At 47.5% G+C, this 22,380-nt stretch overlaps 1 protein-coding gene across 1 annotated transcript; it reads left to right on the plus strand.

The window, feature by feature from the left end:
• The first annotated feature begins 823 nt into the window (after positions 1-823).
• LOC146199316 (uncharacterized) lies at positions 824-15,957 on the plus strand. Its single transcript, XM_084592753.1, has 8 exons — positions 824-845; positions 1,712-2,030; positions 7,252-7,453; positions 8,658-8,823; positions 10,821-11,126; positions 14,196-14,474; positions 15,617-15,665; positions 15,759-15,957. Exons 1-8 carry the CDS (start codon positions 824-826, stop codon positions 15,862-15,864), a joined length of 1,449 nt encoding a protein of 482 aa, XP_084448879.1. The 3' UTR covers positions 15,865-15,957.
• Positions 15,958-22,380: the final 6,423 nt, after the last annotated feature.

Below are 22,380 nucleotides of genomic sequence, written 5' to 3' on the forward strand. Positions count from 1 at the left end.
CGCATTCGATGACGTGGCGGTTTATGGGGCAAATACTGTGAGCCTCACAACCGTTGCACAAGTGCGGAACTAATCGCGTTCGAATATGCGTCAGATCTAGCACAGAACTGCTAGTGGCAGCTTGAGCTAGCCATCGGTCAGGAGTGAAACCGTAAGCCAACACATAGCAGGATGGCTTACTGTACTATTTCGTCAAGTACGCTATTGCACTGCACTGTCACACGTAATCAGCGATTAAGTGTCCCGTCTGGGGGTGATTTTCTGAACTATAGTGCTTGTTTACAAAGGAGTTCTATATTGTTTATGGTCACGCGCAGTGAACATTGCGCACTGGTTGTAAATAGCTATAGCTGGCACAATGTGCGCTCTTTTTTTTTTTTTTTTTTTTTTTTTGGTGCGAGTGTAAATCAACAATAATTGCTTGATTACGCTCAAGACTGGCGAGCTGCATGATTTTGTGGCAATGAACACATTAAAATTTGACGTCTTTAATAAAGTCATAATTTCATAACAAATTATGGCCTTTTCCTTTGTGCGAATCTTTCTTTATTCTTACAGTCTTTTTTTTTCTTTTTTGTTAGTTTGTTCAGTAATCCTTCTGAACCGCAGGGTCGTGCCTACTGGCCTAGTATCTTGGCCGGCATATTTAACAGCCAAAATTAATGAACATGAATAAAAGCTCTTAATGAAAACAGATTTTATAAATTGTTTTTCCGAGACTTTCACCGTTTTTTAGGCATGCTTTTCAGGCATAGCGCCTGCCAACCTCTAATGTTTTGTGCCTCCGCTTGCAGGATTGAAGTACCGGCCTGGCTCACCCACGATGGGGCCTCAGCAAATACCTGGTAAGCGTCCTCATTCTTTAACTCATTGCGCTTGCGTAATTCATAACACGAGCACCAAGAGACGCGGCCCAAGAGACGCAAACTAAAACTAAACGAAGATGCCAACCTGAACACAGTGCCAATATTTTGACAGCTGCAATCATTCTTTTCAAGGCAGCAACGGTCATCCTTGGCAGTGTTTTGATGCAAGGAAGACGCTTTTTGAGGAAGTAAGGGGAGAGAGAACAAAACCCCCTTTTCAGTAAGATGGCTCGTATGGCAAAACTATTAATTACAACTAAACCCTTGAAGCCAATGATGAAACCGCACAGTTTTACTTAATGCTTACCGTAGAGTTCTCCTTTTAAGTTTTTAACATTAATAACGAAAGTATGCACGGCTGCTGGCAGGGTAAAGCACCTCACGAAGCTGGCAAAGGGACATCACTTCGGCAACGTATCAATGAATATGGACAATCGCATTTTTGAAACGAAGTTGTACATGAATGCATTGTTAGCATATTGTAAGATTATACTATACCACTGAAATAATATATCTGCAGGTCTCCTCTCGGTAGGGATCGCTTTTTTTTTTTTTTTTTTGCTGTAGTCGAAAACGTTCTCAACTCATTTCCTGTGGAAGTCTTAAAGAGCACACATTAAAAAAAAATTATCAGCACGTCAGAAGATTGGACTAGTATTTTCATAGCAGCATCTTACAATACTCCATAGTTGCGTCATAGTTCGAATTGGTGCCCAATAAAGGTGGACCTGAACACATCAGTTGCACGATGCCATTTCGACGGACGGTGCAATGTAGCGAGTGCTGAAACGCACACCGTCAAAGCGGTCATAGCGGCACTTGGTGGTCGGCCGTTGCTTGTACAGGACCAGGCAGATGCTTCATAGTGGCCGACAACGTGTCCCGGAGGGAGAGGTCTCCGGCAGCGGCGTCCGGAGGGTATGCCTCCGAGCTGCATAACAGGCGTACCCCGCACTTCCATCCTTCATCGCCGTCCTCGCTTTTCGAAGAGCTGACGGCAGGACCTGCGGAAGGCGGCGGGACCCCTCAGGAGTTCACCCGGCTGACGCCAAGCAACTTGGCTCGTTACCAGCTGTATCTGTCCAGGACAGAAGACAGCGCCTCGTCTATCGAGGAAGTGGTGCGAACGAGGTCTGGCAGGACGCTTCGCATGAGGCCGACGAGGCAAGGAATTCCGTTTGCATCCTGTGACATATGTGTATACCCCCCCCCTCCCCTCCATTTTTTTTTTCTTTTTTGCATAATTCGCGACGGGCCTTTGGCATGAGGATGCTGCTTCCGAAGTCGCGCCGCCGAATCCCGATTGTGGTCGACGCATTTTAGTGATGTCACCATAGATTCAACACATCGGAGGCTGAAATCAATATAGAGCCCTCCACTGCGGCGCGTTGGTCATAGCAGAACTACGGCATCAGAGCGTCAAATACTGCATATCCTGGCATGGCGCACTGAAATGCTGGGCCCGGTGTTGCTGCAGCACATGACTACTTCGTCTGCTCCACTATGCCACTAATCTGTGTGCCAGTTCTGTGAATTCCGATCATCACGGTGACTCTGCTGTAAGCAGGGCTCAGTTGCGCGACTCTTCGCGGCTATTGTCCTAAATATACTTAACGTGTTTGGTGGATGTGCACTGGATATGTGTTCTTGCGTCACGTCGTGTGGCTTCATCAATATGTCTAGGCGTCACAGCGTCGGTTTGTCAGCTACCTAATACCGGTACGTCTTCCCATGGCACTCGTGTGCAAGGCACCCATAATTCCCTGGCAGCAAGCGAAGCATCGTTCCATTCATACGTGACGGAATGATGCTTTGAGGAAAAATGTTCATTGGAGAGTCATCGGCAGCTGTGAGAAAAGAGGAAGGGGGCTTTCCTGCACACATGCTCAATTGGATTGGATTGCAAAACTTTATTTCGTAACTCAAGCACGTCTAAATGAGAGACGTACTAAACGGCCGCTAGTCCATGGCTGGCGGCGACTTCATTAGCCCGCTCAACGGGCCGTAGTTGGATATTAGGGTCCGAGCTGACCAGCACGGCTTCCCACCGCTCGGAAAAGGGAGCTGTATTAATTCCACTGCAGGCGATCATTTGCTCAAAGTCTGGCGTTCTCGTCTACCTGCGGACCCCCTCTTTTTTTCTCTTTCTTTTTTTTTTTTTTTTTTTACAGAATCGTATTCTACTGATAATAAGCCTTGTCAGTGTTGGCACAAGGTAGCTAAGTAACGAAGAGCATACCTTGTAGGCAAAAAGAAGATATTTTCCCTCTCACTATATGTTCTGTTTTATTCTCCATGCATTCCTTTAAAATATAAAGGGGACTGCGCCCCGCCGGGGTGGTACAGGGGTAAGCCGCCCGACTACTGTCCGGAATTCCCGGGTTCGAACCCGACCTCGGCGGCTGTTGTTGTTGTTGTGGCTGTAGGAAGAAGGAAAAGAAAATGCACGGGCCTGCTACTGGCTCTGTAGCTGAGCCACCTCCGCTGCCTCGTGCAGACAGAAGAGAATATAGAGAAGAAAGAAAAGGAAGAAGGAAAGAAAGACGCGCGCCGCTACAAAACAGCCGTCGTCCACCACCAGCGGTGTCGTGTGCAATGACGGCCTACAACAGATAAAAATTCGGTGCCAGGCTAGCCCCCGCCGCAAGCGGCGGTGACCCACCTGTACCAGCCCCATCAGGGGAGAGGACCTGCGTTTCGATCGAGGCGAAACGAAGAGGCGTCCGTGTGCTGTGCAATGTCAGCGCACGTTAAAGATCCCCAGGTGGTCTAAATTACTCCGTAGCCCTCCACTACGGCTCCTCTTTCTCTCTTTCCACTTTAACTCCCACCTTACCCCTTCCCTTACGGCGCGGTTCAGGTGTCCACAGACAGAAATGTGACATATACTACGTCTTTCCCTTCCTGTGAACCAATTACCAATTACTAACTGGCAGTCACCGCCTGGTCATGTGCGATCTCTTTTATTGCGGGTACGTGCCAATATTTTGTGAGGAAACGACAACAAAAAGCAAGGCACACACGCCTGGCTGCAAAGTCCCTACAGAAACGTCCGTATACCTAGGGATATATCTAGGACTTTAACTGCAGGTACGGGAACCATTTGTTGCGTGGAGCAACAGTAGATTTACACTTACAGCTTCCCCCTGTGGCTCAGTGGCGTTAGCGTTCGATTTCTGATCCCGAGATCGCGAGTTCAAATTCAGCCTCGGAGGCGCACACCAAAGGAACCGAAATGTAAAACACGCTGGTGTGATGTGCGGTGTCAGTGCACGTTAAAGGTGCCCATGTGGTTTAAGTTCATCTGGAGCCTCCACCACAGAGTCCCTCATATCAGCTTTACTAGAACCAGCTGTCTCGTATAGCCGACGTCGGCTATACAAGGGACGCTGAAGCGCAACACGTTAAAGTTCACGTACTAGTGCCAAATTTACACGCACAGATATTTTCACGCACGATGTAGCAGCTTTTTTAATTTCGCCTTAAATGTGCGGTATTAACTGAACAAGCTGAATGCAGCCGCGCATGACAGCACTTCTGCAGCTATTTATTTTTCTTGTTATTTTGATGAAGTACACAGATTCAAGTAAAAGTAGCCGCGAGTCGAGCGCATCCTTTGAAACTTAATAATGAATAGCAGGAGTAGATCAGTGTTAAATATTTGGAGGGAATGACCCTATTTGTGCGATGCAGTTCCTGAACATTTTCGGTCAAAAAAGAAAGGCAGAGTCTGATTTCTCTACGAACTGAGTTTTCCCGTTTAGACGGCACATTTCTCGCTCATGAACGAAAATCTGCATGACTCGCTTCCATGCATTCCTAAATGCACGTATCGTGAACGACCCGACGTTTTATGCATATCACAAACAGGCACATACATGCATTGCCTGCATTTATCGTTGTCCGTTGTGGCTGCATATGAGGAGACGTTGCCACTCAAACTTGTCCAAGCTGTGCACTTGACGAGCTCAAGTTCACAGCTTTGAAGGCCGCATTTCGACGTTGGGGAAACAAAAAAACACCCGTGTTGCATTCATGCCTCCTTGCATCTGGAAGAGCTCCAGACATAAAAAATTACTTCCCTTTCACTAGTGCACAACGTGGCTTTTGGCACGTTATAATCCATTAGGAGTGAACCAGTTCACGTGCCATCGCGAATGCCGTCGTCGTCTTCATCTCCGCCGCCGTGGCGGTGTCTCGCCGCGCGCGGCCGAATCACGCGCCGCGGGAGGTGTAACTCGAAACGCGCTAGCGGAAACCGCGGCTCGACCCGGGTCCTCCGTGTGGCCCGTCCCACCCATGGAGAAAAGAGACTACGCGCTTGTAACATGGCTGTGAGCCTTGATAGCTCCGTAGCCTGCGTGCATGTTTGTCTCTTTCTTTTTGTTGCCCTGCTTTTGAGGCGTAGACTCGTGCTCCACACTTCTGGTTGGTGCGTGACGTGTTACACGCTTTCCTTTATTGCGCAACACAATATCGTCGCCACGTGCGACGAGCCAAAAATGACTGAGTTCAGTGGGAGGGAACAGAAAAGCGACGCGAACACAGCTATATACAATGAAGCAGCAGAAAATGTGCAGAGTAATTTTGCCGTCGTAAATTTTCAGACGCTGCATCAAAGCGATAATAGGCTACAGAGTTATTTGTTAGCGTTGTATCCCGCTATGCTGCTTTCCACTGGTTGCAGTGCACGTTCGTACTTTAGATGCACACTTGTAGCAGACGCAACGCGTGAGGCATTTGTAAAGACTGATCATCCGTGTTACACTGTCGGTCGGCACGTACGCTGACGTCACTCGCTTAGCTGCACTGGTAATAAGCACGAGCGCAACTGTCAACGGATTTATTCAGTATGTTGCTTACGTCGTGGTTCCTTTCGACTACTGGAAGGCGAAATAGTAAAAGAAGCTCGAAAAAAATAACGATTTGGAAACAGCAAAGCGATATCTTGGTGCAGTATTTCGAAAAGCAAAACTACTTGATACATTGTTTTAGGATATTACTTTGTTGCTTCACAATTGTTAACTATGTATTCATCCTTCAACATTGGGTAAAGACACTTCCAACGGTTCATTTTACACATTTTGCAGGGGCGGTCTTCCTACATATGTCCTTTGTGCTCAAGCTTTCCCTGTGAATGAATGAATGAATGAAAACTTTATTTCCACCGAAAAGGAGCCCTTCATCTCCCGCCCCCGGCACGCAGGCCGGGGAGCGGGTCAGGAGGGCCCCGCAGGCTGAGGTCAGGTGAGGTTACAAGCACTCTTCACGGACTCAGCCACCAGGCGGGTCGCGTGCCGCTGAACGGTGGGATCTCCGCTCCGCAGCCAAACCTCCCAGGCATCTCTACTATCAATGTTAATGCCGGCGCCTGGGGAATCGGCGCATTGCCATATTATATGATCTAGCGTGCCTTTTTGTCCGCAATTTTTACATTTAAAATCTTCTTCCTCCTCGGTCTGTGATAAGAAAACCCAGACAGGGCAGATGTAGTTATCGGCTTGTAATCGCCTCCAGATGCGTGCTTCATTGTTAGTGAGAGACCGATATGGGGGAGGGTATACTTTTCGATCTAATTTGTAAGATTCTGTGATCTCATTGTATGTGATAGCGCAATCTTTAATTCCCTTGCATTCGGGCTGTTCTACCGCTGCCCGGTGGTAGAGATCTAGGGCCAGCAGGTGCGCAGCTTCGTTGCCATGGACAGATTCGTGTGCTGGTATCCATATGATGGATATGGTTCTAGTAATGGGATTTGTGAGAAGAATCTTTTTGGCCTCCTCTGAGATCCGTCCTTTTGCAAAATTCCAGACAGCCGTTTTGCTGTCGCTGATTATAGTTTTGGCCTGTGTACCAGTGCATGCGAGCGCTATTGCGACCTCTTCAGCTGTACTAATGTCACGGGTGCGTGTTGAGGCCGCAATTTTAGGTGCACCTTCTCCATTTACTACTGCCGAGACAGCTGCTCCGTGTCGTCCGCATGATGCGTCTACATAAGCAACTTCATCGACTGCTTTGCTTTTCGTTCTTTTAGTGATGGCTTTGGCTCTGTGTTCTCTGCTTTCTTTGTTGTAGTCTGGGTGCATGTTTCGAGGTAAGGGTGGTACCAGTATGTGTTCCCTTATGTTGGGTGGGATAGATGTTTTCGTCTGTGGGCCTCTGTCTGATTGGAGTCCGACCAGTCTAGGATGGCTCTGCCTGTCTCTGTCTGACTTAGTCTTTCCAGTTGAGAGATTCTGACAGCTTCAGTGAGCTTTGCCATGTATTATGAATCCCCATTTTCTCCAGCTTCTCTGTTGATAACTTTCCCTGTGATCTTCTTTTTGCATTGCACACGCAACTGCACCCACGTGATCAGATTGTGACGTCACATGCGCATGCGCAGGTGCCGCCTGCAGGAGCGCCCCCGCAAGAAGCGCCACGTGCTGCAGAGCATGGCCCGGCCGCTCAAGAAGTGGCTCATCCGCCACCGGGACAAGCCGTACCCGAGCAAGGCCGAGAAGCTGGCGCTGGCCATGGGCTCCCACATGACCCTCGAGCAGGTCTCCAACTGGTTCGCCAACGCGCGTCGCAGGCTCAAGAACACGGTAAACACATGGAGCCCTCGAGTTTTGCCACAGTTCATCGTTGGCAAAGACCGAGGTAGAAGCGTAGCGCGCTACGGGAAATGCAACAGCGAGGAGAGAGGTCCCGTGGCATTGCGATCTACCGATATATGCGGTTGGTGCACTGGCAGGAAAGGAAAGTTTGACGACAAATTTTCCACTGTAGCGTGTTGCGAGCCGAGCTCAGATATCCTACTCATCTTTTCTTTATTGATGCTGTGACATTCTCACAGAAGACGCAGTTCGCCCCAAAGTAAATAAATAAAGGAAGGAAGAGAAGCCTAATACAGTTTCCAGTTTACAGCGCAGTCAAGCAGGAATAACTGTTTTCGAGTGGAAACCATTTATCGCTTAAGAATGAAACGCAAAGCCGTGCTGTGGTAGAGTGTGCCTGATAAAACGACTCGCATGCGCCAACTCTCTCGCCAAGACAGCCTGTTCTGCCAGGGTATACACCTTGCGGGCTAAGCACGTTGTTTTGCGAATTTTCAGTCGAAACTGATGTCTCCGACCGAGTAGCTTGTGAAAACAGAGTAGCGCGGACAGGCTGTTCCACCCCCGATCCCGTGGTCTCTGTGTTATCGCTGTTATCGCTCGCACCTGTACTTATTACAGGGCACAAAGGTAGAATGTACGCAGGACACCTCAAATAGACTTCATCTCTCAAAGGCGCGAAGCCTGCAAAATGAAGTGTTGCAGTAGTGCTGAAATGTTTTATCTGTGTGTACAATACATGGCACCAAACTCAACAGAAATGGCGCCACCTTGCATCGTATGAGTCGATAAGCCCACTCTACAGCGCTCGTGTTGTACGTTTCGTTCTCTCGTCCCTGTTCTTTTGCGCTGTTTTAGAATGAACGGAAACTATATGACACTAACGGAATTTAACTGTAGAAGAGCGCACTACCGGTGGATAGTCATGTGAACTACAGTCATGTGAACTACGGGGAAAAGAAGTAAACAACTTTATTAGCAAAAAAAAAAAAAAAGAACAAAGAAGATTAAAGATGCTGCCGGGATAATCTTCTACTGGTCCAAGAGTCCACGGGCCTGTACTCGCCAGTGGAAGATCGCGCGACTTTTTATCTCGATGTGACGCTTTTAGCACACTGATGATTCTTTTTATCATTATATTTTTCATCGCATAACAAAACACGTGAAGGGAGATTCATGCGTCAACGTGCAGGTGTACATTCCGGGCATGAACTGGGGAGACCGAATCCGCCAGTACAACAACTTCATCTCGGGCAACACCGAGCCGCTCAGCATAAGCTCGGACGACAGCATATGGGACAGCGACTGCGAGCAACGCGACGACGCCTGTGCGGACGAGCGAGGCAGCTTAGCCCAAGGTATGCTAAACTCCAATTGTGTTGCAAAAGAGACGCCCACAAAAACTGCTTCGCTGTACCGAGCGTAACTGCTTTCACTGCATGGATACAGACGTAAGAGGGATGTTCGCAAGCGTATATTGAGGCATAGCAGGCTAACATGTGCGCGCGCGCGTGTGCAGGTGGGCGTGCGTGTATGTTATGTTGAGACAGTTCTATAGGTTCCCTATATTGAATGTTTTCTTCTTGTGAGATTAGAGCCAAAGGGCAAATAATGTGTATCACGGCAACGGGTGTCAAAGCAAGGATGCAGTTATTATTTTTCCAAAGTTTCCTGCAGCAAACGAATGTTATCATCAGAATTGTACTTCTTGCCATTGGAACAAATGTTTAGCTTGCTGCCAGCAAAATCCAGAACAGCCACCAAATGAAACGCTCAGAGCTGGAGGAACAATTACAACTGTCCGGCATACAGTGAACTTAAGCTGCCCCCGCTTGCCATTGAACAATACAGCAGAATATACTCTATTTATATTGTGAGCCTTCCGTGGATGTTCTTTAATTTGTACATGCCATGATATTCCTCTTTCATTTGTACATACCATCATCATCGTCCCGCGGCGCCGGCTCCGGCACGCGCCTGGGTTTTGGTCATCGGATTAAAACGCTAGACAAGGCATCGCTGGCCTTGCCGTCACGACCTTGCCACCTCAACCTAGCCTTCTTTCACAATATGTACTATCGGGGACAAAAGTCCGCGGACTACGCAAACTGCGGCCAAAGCGCATACTTTTCGTATCGGCCAGTACTCTCAGACGATACTTGTCGACGTGAAAGTTGGACTTCAGTTATTTCGTGTGTGCTAGAGAAATCATCATCATCATCATCAGCCTGATTATACCCACTGCAGGGCGAAGGCCTCTCCCATATTTCTCCACTTAACCCGGTTCTGTGCTAGCTGCATCCACTTGACCCCTGCGAACTTCTTAATCTCATCCGCCCACCTAACTTTCTGCCGCCCCCTGCTACGCTTTCCTTCCCTTGGAATCCAGTTTGTTACCCTAAGCGACCATCGATTATCCTCTCTTCGCACTACATGTCCTGCCCAAGCCCATTTCTTCTTCTTAATTTCCGCTTAGAGAAATAAGGTGACACAATTCGTTTAGTTCGTGCTTCTAGTCCAAAATCGGCAGGCGTGCGATCCAGAGACTTTTGTCCTCGATAGTACACTATGTAGAACACGTCGTCGCTTGTATAGTTGATATAGTAGCTGGCTGTGCATGTCGTTTGAAGATTGCTTAACTAGCATTTCTGCAAATGTAAAGAGATGAAGTTGGAGATACGCCACAACAGGGAGTGCTTGCTGAGATGGTTTGTCAGCGAGCCGATCCCAAGCGGCTCTTTAAACACATCTCTCTTTATGGAGAAGTAGCGTACTGTACAGAAGAGTACAAGGTGGGGAAGGCTATTCGAATTCACTACAGGTCACGCTATATAACCAGCAGGAAATGGCTAGCAGGGTCGAGAGCATAGACACATTAAATAAAGCTACGCGCAACAAGATGATAAACACACACGAAAGAACAAAGAACATGCGCAGCGTGGGAAGAACTATGCAGATGTTTTTAATTTTGTTTGTATGTGTCTTTTCGCTTGGGCTTTCTGTGTACGATGCGCGTGCGCTCCTTCCTTTTTCATGTACTCGTTATGTGTAGAGCCAAATGAAGAATGGCCCAGGACATTCTTGACGCTTAGTAATGCGTTGAATAAGGTTGTTTCCTCCTCCTCCTTCTCGCGTTTCTTTTTTCAGTTCCTCCGTGTTTGTCACCGAAAGCATTGCTACGCGCCGCCTTAGTTGGCCGAAAACAAAACAAAACAAAAAGAAATGCGGGACTTGTATATTCTACGGACCTGAACATCCATAAATTACAGTCCATGAAGTAGACTTGTAAATTAACGAAACCGGAAAAGAGCGCCAACAACATGCTCGTCATTAACCCCATCTGCGGGCGATGCAGGTGCGAGACGTGAGAACCAGCCGCTGGCCGAGCTGTTCGAGCACAGCTACTCGTCCAACGTACTGCATAAGAAGAGTGGCCTGCACGTCATGGCCAACTCCACGCCGCCGCGAGGGGCTGCGAAACGACCACGTTGCCCCGACTCCGATCCGGGGCCCGGCGGAAAGCGGCCGCGACCTTCGTGTGACTCGGACAGCCCTTCGGAGAATGACGACGAGGAAGACTCGGACGACGACTCAACCACAGTGGGGCCCACCGACGAGCCGCAGCCGGCGCCTTCACATCCTCCTCCTCCTCCTCAACGTCGTATGTATACACACAAAGCGTTCACTTGTGCGGATAAACAAAAAAAATTGCAAGGGTTCAACGCTGCTGAACCAAATATTGAGCGAAAGCATTAGCTGCGGGTGACCGAGCGTTCTTCTTCTCTTTTTCTTCTTCCTCAGCCCACATATAAAGCCCCGCTTTAACCAACCCGCATGAACGTGCTTTAGTGGCCCATAGGGGTAACGTGAATGCAAGGGTCCTCGCAGGCTGATTCTGACATAACCGTTCCATGTGAAACGAGAGACCCAAGTTGGCAGCTCCTGCCAGCCCGTGTGTCACGTGGGGTGTGACGTCACAGCGTCACGTGGGTAAGACGTAACTGCGGCTAGGTCACGCGAAGGCTTGAAAGTGCGAGTAGTATTGCTTTCGCAATAAAACGGAAAAGTTGTCATCTGATATATTGAGCCAACAAAGCTTTGTCGTTTAATATCTTGGAGCAGTGGCAAATACTCTCAAAGGTACGACAAGTTAATTCTGCCAATTCTGCCCATGAGGTGCAAGGCCGTGCGATAAGTGTAACTATAGTTATACTAATCGTTACATACTATAGTTATATAAGTAGGCGATTGCTCCTTATGGCCGTGGAACTGGGTATGAACCCCGGACTATGACGAATGCCTCTTCCACTGTTAAGTTTATGGAAATCCGTATGGCTTTCTTTCGTACAGGTATGACTGCGCTCGGTAGGATGGTAATGAATAATTACTTCCGTTTAACGATAGGTGTATACTCCATACTTGTTACTGACCTCACGTGCTGTGCCTTCTTCATTTAAAGAAGGGGGAGCGTCATTTTTCTGCAAACAAATTAAAGCCAGATTCTTGGCAATAATGCATTTACAAATCATGTCTAATACAATCACCACGCTTCGTTCCGCCCTCGTCGCTTGGGAGCGTACAATGAGTAGGCGCACCCAGCAGGCCCCGATGACGTCACATGGGAAGTCTGTGTCGTGTCATATGGGAGGTTTGAGCGGGGGAAACGTGTCGCCCTAATCGGTTGCGAGCGGTCGACAGGGGTTCTCTTTAAAAAATATTTGTAAGTTATCGGCTCCACGCAAAACTTTTTAATTTAGCCTTAATGCTCACAAAAACCACATCTATGGATTTTTTCACCAAAATATTGAAGAAAGTACCGTTTCAGGGGCTCCGCCTTCAATGGTTCAATGGTTTCGTCCGCGAGTCCTTTTGCAACTTTCGTTCACGTGCGCGCATTTTGCTACTTGCTAAATCACTAATCCCTTAATTCGTGTCTTTATTATCTCAAACATATTCATTAGCATGCAGTCGTAAGGCACCCAATTATGTGGATGATCACCCGACATAGGTATCTGGCCCAGTTTCAACAAAATAGTACGGATGTGCCGCGTGCGTAGTCTACAAGTAGAGTATCTCGCTCATCCACCAAGCGCCCAAAGGAAAAGCCCGAAACGACTTCTGAGAAGCCGACCTCTCGTCACGTCACACAACCTGCCGACCAATCAGCACCTGCAGCCATGTCGCCTGGCAGCTGCCAACTGCCAGAGCCATGCCAGTGATTTTTCGCACACAACATCGACAACCTCGGATGTTATGCATGCGGAGCAGCCTTTATTAGTGTACATTGTTGGTTGGGCCAGTTGGTGAATCTGCATAATGAAGAAAACTTTACGCAAACCCTAGGAACACACACACACACACACACACACACACACACACACACACACACACACACACACACACACACACACACACACACACACACACACACACACACACACACACACACACACACACACACACACACACACACACACACACACACACACACACACACACACACACACACACACACACACACACACACACACACACACACACACACACACGCACGCACGCACGCACACACACACACACACACACACACACACACACACACACACACACACACACACACACACACACACACACACACACACACACGAGCGTTCGTGTGTGTGCTCCTTCCTAGTGTCCCGTCCTGTTTTTCTTCGTTATGTCGGAGCCTTTAGCGTTATGGCAGCTGCTGCAAAGGGGACGAAAAATTGATGGGAAATGCGAAGGTAAGGATGCGCAGTTATAAGTGAGCGGTCTTTCGAAGTGATACTTCTTAGGATATGATTCGCGACACTAAGAGACCCAATATAGCGCGCCCTTTCCAGGCCGTCGGCTTGTGTTTCCTGGGTCCTTATTCGTCGAAAATGTGCCACTGCGTGGAAATCAACAGTGTTGTGCAATGCGAATTATATACCGTGGTCGCCTGCGCACTGCTACTGCTGCAAGCACACTGCCTGGGAAGGCCCGAGTTTTGCAAGGAAAGGAAGGGAACCCTCTGCAAAACTGTTGTAAATTGGTTTCGTGAGCGAAGTTAAAGCGCGGTCATTGTCACACTCTCAATGGACACCTGAACTGTGCCGCAAAAGAAAGACTGAAGAATGGAATGAAATGTAGAAGAGGGAATCTTTATCCACTAGTACGGGAATGTGCCTTTTTTTTTTTTAGGAAGCGACTTACGCCTTAAGATCGGGCAGTAGTTGCAATCCAGCTACAAGGAGACTGGCGGCAGAAAGTTGGTTGAGGCTGGAAGCTCTGCCTCGTGTTGACGATAGGTTGATCGAGTGATCGAGGTGTCGCCGATATGGCGACACCTGAGGAACCCGGCCAGTTTTGGCCGAGTGGCCTAATACGGAACTAAGGGAGGCAGAGAGAAACACGTACCTTGAAGGAAGATTCAATATTATTTTTTATCATAACTAGTGGTCTTTAACATGCACTGACATCGCTCAGCATACTGACGCCGTTTGCATTGCGCCTTCCTGAAAATGCGGCCCCTGCAGTGATTCAGTGAGCCTACTGCACTGGTATAGTTATTGCATGCGCTCATCTTCCGGAGAAAAACATGACAACTGGTGCAGACGACATAAATTAAATCTGCCATATCTTCTTTTATTTCTGTAACCCTATGTCACCTTGTATATAGCGAATATTACATCTGCGAGGCGCACTTCCTAATTTGAACTTCCCTTGTCAGGTTCAGTGGCTGCGTCTCCGCCAGTGCCCCCGCAGTGCAGCGTCAAGCGGCGCCTGTTCGACTCGGCGGACTCGTCCCCTCCAGCCTTCAAGAAGTACAAGACGAGCATGCTGCTGCGCTACATCGGAGCGGACGAGCGCGAATCTCCGAGCGGCGGCGGCGGCAGCAGCAGCCAGGTGACGAACAAGCAACCCCGGCCGTCGACCGCCAAGCGGCCGCGCGAAGAGCAGCAACAAGCCACAGCCAGGGCGGCTGAACCCAAGAGGGCTGCTAGAGAAGGTGCGTGCTATGCACGACGATACCTGAAATGAAATTTGATTTTAAGGAAAGGGAATGTACTCTAACCGCATAAGTTCTCGGTGGACGTGTGTCGTGAGAAGTTGACTCTTTGCTGATAGTTTGTAATTGACACTTGACTCTTGGTATATCCGCGTGTTTACAAGATTGGACATTTGAGCTCCTGGGTGCGCAAACTCATTTACGTAAGCACGCACAAGAAGTGGAAGGACGAAGGCCGATACGAATACGAGCACCAGCGCCAGTGCGCGCATCGTCGTTTCTGTTGTGCTCGTCACTTGTGCGCTTGAGGAAATGAAGTGGCTATGGGAGGGGAACCGAAGAGCAGGCCGAAAAAAGACTGGAATGAAAGGCGCAGGGAGAAAGCAAGAGACAGGATGCCTGTCCGTGCAGTATCGGTATACAGCTGCGCTGGCTCACGCATGGCACTCACGAGAAAATTTACGCGAGGGGTGTTCAAACATGTACAGTAATGTGGAATCTGCACTTATGACAGTGTTGTGCATACGCTGAGGGTTGAAAATCATAGAAGTGCACTTGCTACAAACAGTCTGTAGAGCCATGACATGTCATCACTCTTTATGTGCTTGCGACCTCGGAACTATAAAACACGCCACGGTGGGGTTCTATAGACAGGAACGAACGCTGTAGACTAATTTTGGCTGCGCAGATTTTCCTGAAATGCACGAAATTATCACCGCAAGAACATTTTCGTGCTACATCTTCTTTGAGATGGAGGATCAAATCCAGCAGGCTTAGTCCTCTGCCTTTCATCGAACAGCCCTCCCTATTTTCTCTCTCTCTCTCTTTAGTAGAATGCATAAGTGACAAAACATCACCAGAGCACAGCGGCTGTGTGAAACTACTGAAAAGAACATGTCACTATTGTTGATTGTGCATCGTACTATACGTCCGCTGCGATAGCCATGCGCTTACAGCAGATCGCTAGATCGATGAAAAAAAAAAAAAAAAAATCACTTGTTTACGCATACTCCTTTGTCAGAAATGTACATTACCTATCGGTTCACCGTTTCCTTAACCTGTTATGCATCTTTACCTTTCTCACAAAGCTCCTCCCGCAGCCTTTACCGACTGTTTTTTTTTTTTTTTCTTTTTCCGTTCAGGTCAGAGACCAGCGGCTAAGAAAAGAAAGTGCCCTGCTGAACCACCCAGGTAACGATATGCACGCGGGAGCTGGGCTCTGCGATGTCAGCTTAACACGACAGCAGTGGCTTACGAGCATACACTTTTCTTCCTGCTGCACAGTACTTTGCGGTGGACGGAGATCGAGGCGGCCGAAGCGCTGACGCACCTGTCGCAGTCCTCGGCGCTGTGCTGGTCGCAGCAGCCACAGCAGCAGCGGGTCGCGTAGCCAAGTGGCGCGCCGAGTCGGCTTTCAGTCTGTGATATCGACACCATCAATCGCCCACCACGGCTTGCAGCATCGCCTCTTCGTGCTGGTGAAATGTCGATAAGCAGTGGTGCATACTCTGTGTGGAGGAGTACACGTGTAGAAATGAACTGTACGTAAGTTACTTGCATCGGCGTGAGGGGGCGATACGCGTGTACATAAGTTGGATTAGCGCTTATATCTTTTCCTTTTCCGTCTTTTTGAGTGCAGGCGTGTTCCAAGGCCAGCAGTCTCTCAATTGCGCCAGCACTGAGTGTGATGTCAATATAACGTGCTGTATCTATGGCTTTTTCACTTACAATATGCTCCTCTTTGCGGCCCGACGGATTAAGTAGAGTGTATAGGATACCCCATCAGGAACAGCGCCACTCCCCCCCCCCCCACCCCCCACTCCTCCCCGCACACACACCCGTCCACCTATAGAGCGGGCGTTTTGCACGAGCATATTTTTTCACTTGCTTTGCATTGCGCAGCCACAAGGAGAACGCAAGGAAAGAGAAGGATAAAGGGAAAGGAAAAGAAAAGCGCTTACATAAATCGGCTAGAGCTAGATTCTACAGCTGACTGATCTCAAATTGGTGATTACCTTGAGCTTCTAATTGCGCTTCTCTAATCCTCTGTAGATTTTGTTCTGTTCAGTGCAGGTGTGCTCGTAAAACACTGGCTATCTAGCTACCTTATTAAGTGCAGCATCCTGTAGAGGACGGTCGCGAACGTAATGCCGACTTGTCAGGCGTCTTCGTCGCGAACACGATAAAAAGAAAAAAATTATTTTGGTTTAAACTAGGACACTTGTGAAAATAGCTAGGGGACATAAAGGCCGCCTTTATGGGTATGACGCAGCAGCTATAATGCTCCCGCTTAGGAACTTCATTAGAGTAAGTGCGTATTGCTTCTCGCTTCAATACTGATTTCTTAATTTTTGCTTCTATTATTACACGCATATTCATTGGCATATAGTGGCAGGCTACCACATTGTGTGAAAAACCACCTTACATAGACGTGAATAACCCATTTAACCAAACAGTGCGAACATATGCCTAGCTACAATAGCGTGCTCGATTCGGGATCCAAAGCTCCCGAAGGGTTCAATTTCAGTTCACCCGTCTATCACAAAGGAGAAGCCGAAGTCTGCAGCGCCTCCCAACGCGGCAATGTCATGTGGTCTCGTGACGTCATGCAACCAGCCGATCATTGTTCAGCCATGTCCCAACTACCACCTGGCAGAGACATGTCCGTGATTTTTCGCTGAAGACTATAGCGCTGGAGGTTCCGGAGAACGGAGCCTTTAAAGCATATCGCGTTAAAATGAGCGCTTGTTTCTTTATGACCTACAGAACCCCACTGAACCAGAATGTATATAGCCAAGTATTCCAGAATGAAGAAGGATAGAGGGATGTACTGACAGCGTTACATGTGCATAAAAAGTATTTCGTATCCATTCCGATCTTCGTGCATTTGGACGAGGGGGCTACTTCAGTCTATTGAAAAGATTACGCGAGCTCATTGTGAAGCTTTGCGAAAACTGGACGCATCGAAACGAGCCGCTCCTATTCTTATCGTCCCTGGCATAGTATAAACTACCGTAGACGAAATAACGCTGGCGATTGTCTAAGAAACAATATAGCCGGAGAGTACCAGTACCACAGAGCCGCGGTTTACTCTAAACTTTAATTGAAAGGTTCGAAAGCTTTCCATTGAAATCAGCGCACCTTCCGCGCAACTTCTGGCAGAATTCTTTATCTGTTCCCAGTGTGACATAGACTCCCGCAAACGCAAGTGGGGCAAGCATCGTACCTGCTTTGCTACTGCTGCCTTCTCTTGCCGTCCCTGGCGTGGTATAGACTCCCGAAAACGGAAGTGGGGCAAGCATCGTACCTCCTTTGCTACTGCTGCCTTCCCTTGCCGTCCCTGAACGGGTACTGCTTTCCCTTGCCGTCCCTGGCGTGGTATAGACTCCCGCAAACGGAAGTGGGGCAAGCATCGTACCTCCTTTGCTACTGCTGCCTTCCCTTGCTGTCCCTGGCGTGGTATAGACTCCCGCAAACGGAAGTGGGGCAAGCATCGTACCTGCTTTGCTACTGCTGCCTTCTCTTGCCGTCCCTGACGTGGTATAGACTCCCGCAAACGAAAGTGGGGCAAGCATCGTACCTCCTTTGCTACTGCTGCCTTCCCTTGCTGTCCCTGGCGTGGTATAGACTCCCGCAAACGGAAGTGGGGCAAGCATCGTACCTGCTTTGCTACTGCTGCCTTCTCTTGCCGTCCCTGACGTGGTATAGACTCCCGCAAACGGAAGTGGGGCAAGCATCGTACCTCCTTTGCTACTGCTGCCTTCTCTTGCCGTCCCTGGCGTGGTATAGACTCCCGCAAACGGAAGTGGGGCAAGCATCGTACCTCCTTTGCTACTTCTGCCTTCCCTTGCTGTCCCTGGCGTGGTATAGACTCCCGCAAACGGAAGTGGGGCAAGCATCGTACCTGCTTTGCTACTGCTGCCTTCTCTTGCCGTCCCTGGCGTGGCATAGACTCCCGCAAACGGAAGTGGGGCAAGCATCGTACCTGCTTTGCTACTGCTGCCTTCCCTTGCCCTCCCTGGCGTGGTATAGACTCCCGCAAACGCAAGGGATGAGAGCAAAGCGTTTTTAGTGTTCCATTTTCTTAGAAAACAAATCAGTTGAACTTACTTTGCCAACTTCTATGGAATATCGATTACCAGCAGGTTTTTTTCTCGTTACTCTGCAATTCCGGAATCATTCTGACAAATCTCGATGATCTCGGTGTCCTCTGCATCGCGTAGTGCGTATGTCGCCTAGTGTGCGGAGTTGGTTTCAAGTAAAACTAATTCATGAAGCGAAACAACCTGGCTAGACATTGTTCTACACTGCATTTCCGTTGGAACTCGGTCTGTTGCAAGCCGTCGCGAGTTCATATTTTATGCACAGCCTGTTTATTTACATTCTGACGTCTCTAGCCTGCCGTAATCTTCCGGAAATGTAGGAGAAGTTTTAAACACGCATGCACCGGCACGTTTAAAAACCACCCTTTATCTTGTAAGCTTTTGTTCGACCACATGATCACATTCGTATGACAAGGTTTGAGGAGGTAGCAAAAGGTAATGTAGTGAAAACAGTTTAGAGTGTAAAAGCTAACATAATTGCAAACGGAAAAAAAAAGGGTTGTACGCAATGACATTGTTTCAGCGTGTTACACCCGTGTAGAGGAAACATACACTCTTTGAACAGTAGCTCGATGTTTGTAGCAGGGTCAGTAGCAGCGCGCACGGCACATCAGAATTAAGTTTTCCTGGAACACATCAGATTTGTCTTTCACACTCTCACTGAGTAGTAATCGTGTTGGTTAGCAAAATATTTGCCAGTGTAAAGGCGGTAGCTGGTACACAGTGGTCGCTTCCATACAAAATCACAGAATTCGTCTTGCCATCCTTGTTTCTCGTTGAGGAGAAAATCCCATCTGTTCGCTGACTTCCTTTCATATTAACAAAGATGGCCACTTTTTGTGTGTGCGTTAAATCGTATGTGAATATCGTGACTTGTGTCCTGCTGTTGTCGCACGAATGTGTGCAGCATGTATGACGTTATGTAATCGTTATGTAATATGCACGGTGCACATAAGTGTGATGACCGGCGATTAGAGAAATGAGATTTTCTTTTCTGCTTGTATGTATATCTTGGTGTATTGTGTCTCGAGAACGTTTTTCTTTATGCTGAATTTCAGGTCAGGTCTGTTTATTTATTTTAAAGACCTCTATTGAAGGGTGTAACATAAGGGGCATGGTTACAGATATAATAAATGGTTTATACCAAAATAAGCTGAGTTATCTCCTAAGAAAATATTGATGGGCAGGCGATGGTTGCGACTTGGTGGGAAAGGCCGTTCCAGTCAGATGCTGCTCATGAAGAAGAAAAAAACGAGCCTGAGATAGTAGTAATGTGGGACCGTGGACGGAAAACTTGAAGCGGACGATCAGTGCATTGAGACGTGCGCGTGCGGCGTACGATGTGAAGTGCTTGGTGCAATAATCTATTTAAAAAAAAACGTGAAAAAGAGATTAGCAACGCACCAGTGATGAGTGAGAGGTGACAGTTTACTTTTTGGGGTTAAGAATCATTAACCACCGATCACAGCACTCTTGGACATTGTTTATATAAGTCGGTTTGAAGAACGTATTGGTCAGATAAGTTAGTGACTGTGCGATAAATGGCGCAGTCGTCAGCAAACAAGCTGATCGAGGACGAGACATATGCAAGGTAGGCCGTTAAAGTATATATTGAAGAGGACCTAGGACTGATTACTGAGGGACACCTTATGTTACAATCTAGGGGCTTGATATCTAGATATCAAGCCCCTAGATTAGGAGTCAGCTGACTCCTAATGACCACAGACTGAGTACGGTTAGCCATCTTAAAATATTAGGGTGTAAATTCAGGAGAGAGAGTTTTAGTACCAAGTACCACTGAGATCCTTTGTCAAAGGCTGTAGTAGCGTAATCTAAGACATCGTCAGTTTGAAGATTAAGATGCAGATTAATATGCACGTCAAGAGAAAAAAAAGTACCAGTTCTGTGTTTCCTAAAGTTCTTTGCAAAATCTATGCAGTGAATTAAAAAAAGAAAATGTTAGCGTGTAACACGGTAATGATCTGCGAGTACACGACGTGTTTGACGATTTTTTCATGGAACACTGGTAAGATGTAATAGGACGATAGGGGCGCTTTTATTATCTTATTTATAGACAGCTACTGCCTTTCTCGTCTCCCAGTCGTGAGATTCTGTACACAATGACTGCGACGATATAAGACAAAATTTTCCAGAAATGGCTTATTTTTTTTTAATATTCTTTGTAACTTTCTAGTTAATTTCTTCGATGTCGGCTAATGAGAGGAGTTTAATATTTTCAATCTCGGAAACAATTCCATCAGCATGGAAGTTTATGGCTCGTATGTGATTTCTTATGTTCACAGGAGGGGTGGATTGAAGTGTTCCAGTGTTCTTGGGGAACACAGATGAAAAGTCCCCACTGAATACGTTAGCAGTGTCAGCATCTGTGATTATTTCGTCGGATTCGCTAACTTGGCAGGCTGTTGAGAAGGTATTATTTTGCAGAATTTTTCAGGGCAGTGGCGTAATGTGTTCAGTAAATCATTGTTAAAAAAAAAGAGCATTTTGCGTAACGAATAGTTGCGAGATTCGATTTTTTAGCGGAACACTAGATGTTCGATGCCGAGGTGCTTGGTTTGAATTTGGCAACGCAAAAGTCTTTTTTATTTCTTATTTTCTATTCATTGTGCTTGGTTTGGATTCGGCAATGCAAAAGAGTCTTTTTTGTCTTATTTTATATTAGTTTTATGGAACAATGGCAGTCACAGAGACGCTGTCCACCTCTCTGCCAGCCCTCTGCGGCGCATGCCTTGATATGGAACGTCCCATGTCAGCAGGACGGGCAGCACTCAAGTGACTGCGGCGATGAGGACTTGCATGGTGTACACCATAGAGTTAGCTGGCAGTGTTGTGGCACAGCCATCGAGCCCACCGTGGTGGGCTTGGTGCGGCTTTTTGTACTTTGCTACTTTCGCAGCTGAATTTGTGACTTTGTGACGGTTCCCCGACGATGTCCGCGCGAAAACGTGTGCGCCGAAATGTACCTATCATCACACAGGTCTGAAAACAAAAAGTAGTATTTGTGTTGATGGTTCAACTCATTTGAGTCGGTCGTGCCAACGGTTGTGATATGTGCTTGGAGGGAACGAACTCGCATGCTGATGTGTCAAATGTCTCTTGTGCCTTGATCCGTGCTCGCATGCAGTGTCTTATTTATTTCCTCCTGCGAAAACCAGTAAACGCTCGCATGCATGTTGACCCTGTGTTTTATTCCAACAGAATAGGGCAATTTCACATACACATTTTCACGACTTTGAAAGAAACCGGTTTTTTGACTGTGAGGACTGATGTGGGGATCTTAATTCTGAACCCATTCCAATTCTACAAGTAGCGGATACGCCATCGCATTTGGGACATGGGTGCTTATAAGTATGGCAATAAAAAAGAGTGCACAATTGTTTCTTTAGGGACAGCCTTCGTTGTGCTGGTTTTTTGCACATGCATGGGGTCGAAATCTTGAACACCGCGCACGCATTGCTGCAGCGTGTTAATCTAGGTGTAGCTCAGATTAGAGCGCAAATATTTTCTTGATTATGCAACGTTGCGAATTAGCAGCTTTGTCATAAATAGTTTAAACATGCCTTAAACTACGAATAATGGTAATATAATATGTTTTAAGAGAATAATTGACTTCAAAAGAGGAGCATATTCTGCTGCGTAGGAAGCGAGGGCTCTTTTCAGTTACATTGCCAGATAGAGTTGTCACGGAATATAGAGTTATGCAAGCGCTCGCTTCAGCGATAGTTAGACAATCACAGTGAAGCTCTAGAGCTATATTATTATTATTATTATTATTATTATTA

This window comes from Amblyomma maculatum, chromosome 2, assembly GCF_055883805.1.
Source record: "Amblyomma maculatum isolate TAMU_Amacu chromosome 2, ASM5588380v1, whole genome shotgun sequence".
In the NCBI taxonomy this organism is placed as follows: Eukaryota; Metazoa; Arthropoda; class Arachnida; order Ixodida; family Ixodidae; genus Amblyomma; species Amblyomma maculatum.